The following is a 7,221-nucleotide window of genomic DNA, read 5'->3' as shown; positions in this document are numbered from 1 at the left end:
AGCCAAAGGCTGTGGATCTCTTATGCCTGGACTGGAGCTACTTCTGTCTTGATCTTCCAGTTTAGGGATGTCAGGAAAGGATTTTTCACCTAACTGTTAATCGCTGCTTTTCCCAAGCCAGGAGAATGGGATAGAAAAAAGGCAGGGTACTTCTATCTCTGGCCCAGGGAATTCAAATGTTAAAGAAGCTGGCTGGGGCAGGGAGGGGAGGGATTAGATAGATAGGTGAGAGTAGCACAGGTAAAATAGCCAAAATCACTTATCTTGTGTGGGGAGGACTGTTTTATCTGAGATTCCACAGGGCTTTGTAGCCTGTGTGTGCTGGCTGGATCCACACCGAGATTGCCCCGGGGGGTTAGGGCTGCACCTGGTGCTTGCTGTGTTTCAGGAAGCCACCATCAGCCCCACCGCACTCCCACGAAAGTCAACAACAAGGGATCAGGGCTGGGGGACTGCTTCTGCACGGTCTCTCATTCCCCCATCACTCAGGTTGGTGTGTAGCCTCTGTGCACTGGCTGGGTCCCCACTGTGATTGCCCCAGTGGTTTAGGGCTGTGTCCTCTGCTTGCCTTGTCTCAGGAAGCCACCATCAGCCCCACCAGTCTGGCACCAAAGCAGTGCACCAAGGGCTCAGGGTTGGGATGCTGCGCGCCAGGCTCCAGAACTAGTCTCTGCTTCTGTGCAGTCTTTGGTGCCCCTGTCACTCAGGTTGAATCCTTAGTTCTGTATTTGATGGTCAGGGTTCTTAGATTGTCTTGTATGTAATCAATTCACTTGTTTTTTTGAGTCTTTGTTGCAAGAGTGTTCAGTGGAAGCTTCTGCCTATTCAGCCATTTTGGCCCCTCCTTCCCTGTTTGGTATTCTTGTAGTTAATTATTTTTTTTTAATTTGAACAAAAAGTTCACAATTAATGATATAGTTTAGTGTAAAATACAAACAGTGTATTAAAAGGAAGAGACTCTGAACTCTGAGGGGCCACAGGATGAAATGCACTTCCCAGGATACCTGGCAGGTATAGCTACAGGACAAGACAGCCACTGGTGAGATCCAGGGCTAGAGGTGGAAGAACTCAGCCACTGACAATCTCAGCTGTCAGGGATTCCGCTGATGGAATCAATAGCCAGACCCCAGTATCCTCTTATCCTCCAAATCTCCCACTGAGGTGTGTTTTTCGTCAAACCATCCAGAAGGCAAAGGGTCGTATGCCAAAAAAAATCCAGTGCTGTTGAGTCAATTCCAACTCATAGCGAACCTATAGGACAGAGTAGAACTGCCCCATAGTGCTTCCCAGGAGTGCCTGGCAGATTCGATCTGCCAACCCTTTGTTCAGCAGCGGTAGCACTTAACCATTATGCCACCAGGGTTTCCAAGGGTCATATAAACCAAACCAAACCCAATGCCATTGAGTTGATTCTGACTCATAGTGACCCTATAGGACGGGGTAGAACTGCCCCATGGAGTTTCCAAGGAGCGCCTGGGATTCGAATTGCAGACCCTTTGGTTAGCAGCCGTAGCACTTAACCACTACGCCACCTGTGTTTCCAAGGGTCATATAGGCCCCTCATAATCACAGAACAGATGTGAAAGGACAGATGCATAGCTAGGAGGAGGGCAGAAACTCTAAACACAGTGGAAAAATAAGAGATTGTTCATCTTTCTTCAGTGACAGTGGGGCAAATTGGTCTAGACTTTTATATCATACAAAAAAGTACTTTGTATCTAAATTTTTTTAATGTTGATTATTTTACCCAATAAGTCCCTTCTTGGAATCTGTTCTACAAAAATAATTACACATGTTAATAAAAATATATGTACAAGACACTCTGTTTTGAATAAAAATTTTCAAGACCCAGAATATCCCCATACATCCACTAATAGACTCTTTCAAAACTGATGACATATCCATCGTGTGGAATATAACCCCCCATTTCCATTTACTGAACTAGAAGGATACTCAAGATCCATTCCTAAGTTAAAAATAAGCATGCTGAATGTCAATACTTTATTTTCTGATTTTAAAAAAAAAAAAAGTTTGAATTATACAATTCTCAGGTCTTCCTTGCAATAACGTTAGAATTTTATATATTTTCTGAACTCAGTATTAGGCACAGAAAACCTGTATTTACAAAATAATAAACAAAAGGCAACAGAACTGTATTAAAATGTAAATTTCAATGCATTAATTTTGTTTACTAAATCTCATTTTCTGATCAATCCCTAAAAAAATGGTCACCTTCATTCTGTTTCTTCAAACTGTGTCCTTGGAACACACTTAAGAAAACAGAACATTTGTGAAAAATGATGTTAGGTGCTTAATCATGTGTCGATTTCTTACTAAATTTGTTGATGAATTCCAATCAAACTTCTTTAGTTCATAGTGCTTTAGGAGGCATAGGAATCCCAAAGCCTTGCTACCATGTGGAGAAACAATTAATTTGGTAAATAAAATATTGTTGGCACCACAAGCTTGAACACTTGAATAAATTCTGAACTTTAAAAGTTTTTAAATAATTCAGGCCACAGCTATTTATTTGACACTGTAGAGAATTCAGTTGCCAGAATCTATTTAATTTCTGGTTTTGAACTCGAGGTACAAGAAATTGGGAGCAGTAATAGTCTTTCCATTTCTAGGAAGAGTAAAGAATAGATACTATATATATCTTGACAAAAATTTTTCCCAACTACACAGTAATTGTAAATTATTATTAGCAGAGACTATTGAAAATTCTATTTAACAGGTTGTCTAAAATAATAATTCATTTTTTAAAAAATATTTCTACCTAATTACTTTTGAATTGAGGTAGAGTCAAAAAATTATCTTTGGAAGAATATGTTTTTACTTCCTCCTTCAGCAGTTCCACTTTTTCCTCATTTTTAGAGTCTTTTAAATGGAATCATCAAATGTGTTTATTGTTATGGTTCATCAATTCTTAGAAAGTTAAAGAGTGTGAGTATTTTAGTCAGTTGGTTTGACTGCAACAGAAATATTACAAATTGGCTTTCCAATATCTTTTCCCCATACTACAAGATCTTTATTCCCAGACATAAAATAATTGAGTATATCAACGGGAAAAATATATCTGGCTTTGAAATGGTCTGATTCTTCACAAGTTGGATACAGTCAACTGGAAAATGGTAGACACGAAACCATATTTTTGCTTTTATTTAATATTAATATATTTATCAAATTCCACTTACCCTAGATATCTACCTCCTCATCCCCTCTTGATGTTGTGGTGTGGTCCCACTTACATCAACATCATACATTTCTCCATGATCACTCACCTGGTCTCATTCATGAACTTCTACTGATTATCACAATGTAACATTTCTAAAATGCAAATCTGATAATTTCACTACTGTTTGCAAAAGCTTGGGTTACATAAGAGCAAGAAATGAGGCCAAAAGGCGCAGCAGGAAAGGAAGTGACATTGGAAGATTAATCAGTCCTGCTGGATTGACCCTCCCATCTTCGCTCCTGCAGTGGCTTTTCCCAGACATCATGTTCCTGAGCATGCCCCCTCCACCTCCCCAGCTTCCTGTACTTATCCATGGGTAACATGGAGTCACCTTTCAACATTCAGTTCCAGAGTCTTCCCTTAGTCACTTTGCTATGAACAAACTTATATGTCATAGGTTGAACAGATGTGTTCTTATGAGGTGTACTCTGTGTGTATGATGAGCAAAGCAATTTATATATTTTATTGCACCTATTTTCATATGCAACTATACCTACAGTTCAAATCTCTTGGGGACAGAAACTCTGTATTTTTTATATTGAAATCTCATTTACCTGTGATTTTGGATTATAATGTAGCATAAAAACGTTTGTTGAACACGATATGGGGAAGTCAGCACAACTGGACTAATCCAGAGGCTAAGAAGTTTCTTGAATACAACCAAACACTTCAAGGGACAGACTAGCAGAGGTGGGGGTCTGGAGATCATGGTTTCAGGGGACATTTAGATCAACTGGCATAACAAAGTGTATTAAGAAAACGTTCTGCATCCCATTTTAGTGAGTGGCATCTGGGGTCTTAAAAGTTAGCAAGAAGCCATCTAAGATGCATCCATTGGTCCCAACCCACCTGGAGAAAAGGAGAAAAAAGAACACCAAAGACACAAGGTAAATGTGAGCCCAAGAGAAAGAAAGGGCCATATAAACCAGAGACTCCATCAGCCTGAGACTGGAAGAACTAGATACTGCCTGGCTATCACCAATGGCTGTCCTGATAGGGAGCACAACAGAGGAACCCTGTTGGAGCAGGAGAAAAGTGGGATCCAGACCTCAAATTCTAGTAAAAAGACTAGACTTAATGGTCTGAGTGAGACTGGAGGGACCCCAGAGGTCATGGTCCACGGACTCTATGTTAGCCCCAGACTAAAACCATACCTGAAGCCAATTCTTCAGACAAAAATTAGACTGGACTGTAAGACATAAAATGATACTGGTGAGGAAGGTGCTTACTACCTCAAGTAGGCATATGAGAATATGTGAACAGCTCCTGTCTGGAGGTGAGATGAGAAGGCAGAGGGGGACAGGAGCTGATTGAATGGACACGGGAAATACAAAGTAGAAAGAGTGTGCTGTCACATTGTAGGGAGAGCAATTAGGATCACATAACAATGTGTAGTTTTTGTAGGAGAAACTGACTTGAATTGTAAACTTTTACTTAAAGCACAATAAAAAAGAAAAAGAAATGTTCGTTGAATAAATGAAGGATTGAATAATTGATGTCCCACCTCTCCTACTTTGTCTAAAAAATCACATATTTCAAAACTCAGCTCAGACGTCACCTCATGAAAGGGAACCTTCCTTAAATCCTTCTTCTACTCTGGGTTAATGCTTATCCCACAGAACCTTATGAAGTCCTGTATTCTAAATCTATCATGCAGTACTAATAGTTTCAAATGATTTCTACCCACTAGGTGTCTTTAGAGCTGCCACATGGAACAAAGCAGCCCTTAGTAAAAACTGTGCACATATATTCAGTATGGTCAGTAAGGAATACATTCAGTGATGAATAGTCATGCAGAGGTGTATATGTTTTCTAAGGTATTGTGTCTTGCTGCCACTAGAGATTAAAACCAAAACCAAACCCATTGCCTTTGAGTCGATTCTGACTCACAACAACCCTATAAGACAGGGTAGAACTGTCCCATAGAGTTTCCAAGGAGCGCCTGGTGGATTCAAACTGCCTACCTTTTGGTTAGTAGCTGTACCTCTTAACCACTATGCAACATAACTCAAAAAAAAGGGGGGGTGACAAGAAATGGTATTTAAGTCTTTATTTGGAAATAATTTCAAACGTGCCAGAAAGCAGCATGAATAAGTATAGTGAAAAGAATACCTGTATGCCCTTTAGATAGGCTCACCTATTGTTAACATTTTCCTCCTTTTGTTTCACCATTTCCCTCCTTCTATCTCTCTCATTTGAGAGTTTGTTTGGCTTTTACTTCTAAATTTTTTCATTATGTTTTTCCTAAGAATGTGAATATTCTTCTACAGAATATTATGGCAATACACGCAAACAACAACTCAACAACTTCAAAAAAAAAAAAAGGATGAAAATGATGTGAGACACTGTGATGTGTGTGAGGAATAATGTAGGCATAAGATGTGAAAATTCTGATATGTAGAGAGAAGGAAAAGAAACAGTTACTACCAAAATTTCCTACTTCATGCTTTCTTAACAGGTTCAACATTCAACATTTTCTTCATAGCCCCTGTGACATCTTTATTTCTAAGACTATAGATTAAAGGGTTTAGCACAGGAGTGAGGATAGTGTAAAAGAAAGACACTACCATGTCCTTCTCTGGGGTGTGGTAGGAGCTGGGGATCATGTAGGTGTAGATGGCAGCCCCATAGAAGAGGATGACTACAGTCATGTGGGAGGAGCAGGTGGTGAAGGCCTTCTTCCGGCCCTCTGCCGAGTTCATCCTATGGATAGTGAGCAGGATGAAAGTGTAGGAGCTTGAAATGACTATCACAAGAATGAGGAGCATGAGGACACAGCACAGGTACATGAGTGTCTCAATGAGTGTGGTATCAGAGCAGGAGAGTTTCATTACAGCAGGAACCTCACAGAAGAAGTGATGGATCTCCCTAGATCTGCAGAAGGGGAAGGTCATGGTGATGGGAGTGAGCATGAAGCCATCCACTGAACCTAAGAACCAGCAGCCAGATGCCAGAAGGAAGCATATCTTATGGTTCATAAGGACAGGGTAATGGAGTGGATGGCAGATGGCCATGTACCGGTCATAGGACATGGCAGCCAGAAGGAAAAATTCTGATCCTCCTAGAGTCAAGTAGAGGAACATCTGTATCCCACATTCAGGAACTGAGATCTTTTTGACACCCATGACCTGGTCCATGAGCATCTTGGGCACAGTGGCAGAAATGTACATCACATCCATGGCAGACAACTGGCTGATGAAAAAGTACATGGGAGTGTGGAGGTGGGCATTAGAGTGTATCAGGAGGATCAGGATGGCATTTCCAGTCAAGGCCATCATGAAAATCACAAAAATAACCGTACAGAGCAGAGTTGGGTGTTTGGATTGACTGAAGAGTCCCAACAGGATAAAATCAGACCCTCCAGTGTGGTTGACCAGCAACGTGATGTTGTCCATGAGGTTTCACCTAAGGCATCAAGGAGAGTTTTGAGGTTAACAGATCACTCATGAAGATGTGACCCTCTGAAATTCATGTTTGGTACGTGTGTGTTTGTGTGTGTGTGTGCGTGTGTGTACGTAAGTTCACACACAGATGAACCCAATTTTACTACAGAAGAATGTTGTAGAACTTTTGTGTTGACTTGGGGATTATAAATCACTTGTAATTCAACATACTTACCAGAAAAAAAAATAAGTGAATTCAAAATTGTGGGTTGAAAGGATTTGTAAGTTATATAACATATACTGAAGTTGCCAGAGTTCAGGGTAATGAAGTTTCCTGATGAAGGCATCCTCTATCGACATGTAGCAGGAACTTGAAAAATCATTACCTCATGTAACACAAAGAGTGAAAAAGAGAAATTGAGGAAAAGACAAAAAGAGAGGGACAGAGACGAAGAAATAAAATTTTTTATTTCTAAAGTGTTTGTTAAGGTAGGCAGAATTGAATTAACCTTTCCCGTTTAAGGAACCACTGGGATCTTAAAACTATCATGGCATGGCTGACTCCTCAGAGAAACCAAGGGGCAGAGGGTTGAGGGGCAC

At 40.4% G+C, this 7,221-nt stretch overlaps 1 protein-coding gene across 1 annotated transcript; it reads right to left on the bottom strand.

Annotated features, from left to right (window-relative positions):
• Positions 1-5,600: 5,600 nt before the first annotated feature.
• LOC100659301 (olfactory receptor 2T29-like) lies at positions 5,601-6,890 on the bottom strand. Its single transcript, XM_003404948.3, has one exon. It carries the CDS (start codon positions 6,631-6,633, stop codon positions 5,680-5,682), a length of 954 nt encoding a protein of 317 aa, XP_003404996.2. The 5' UTR covers positions 6,634-6,890; the 3' UTR covers positions 5,601-5,679.
• Positions 6,891-7,221: the final 331 nt, after the last annotated feature.

This window comes from Loxodonta africana, chromosome 2 (genome assembly GCF_030014295.1).
Source record: "Loxodonta africana isolate mLoxAfr1 chromosome 2, mLoxAfr1.hap2, whole genome shotgun sequence".
NCBI lineage: Eukaryota > Metazoa > Chordata > Mammalia > Proboscidea > Elephantidae > Loxodonta > Loxodonta africana.
This window is presented reverse-complemented; position numbering and strand designations above follow the sequence as displayed.

Excerpts from the sequence above, each read along its gene's own strand:
- LOC100659301 (XM_003404948.3), bottom strand. The coding sequence starts at position 6,633 with ATGGACAACATCACGTTGCTGGTCAACCACACTGGAGGGTCTGATTTT.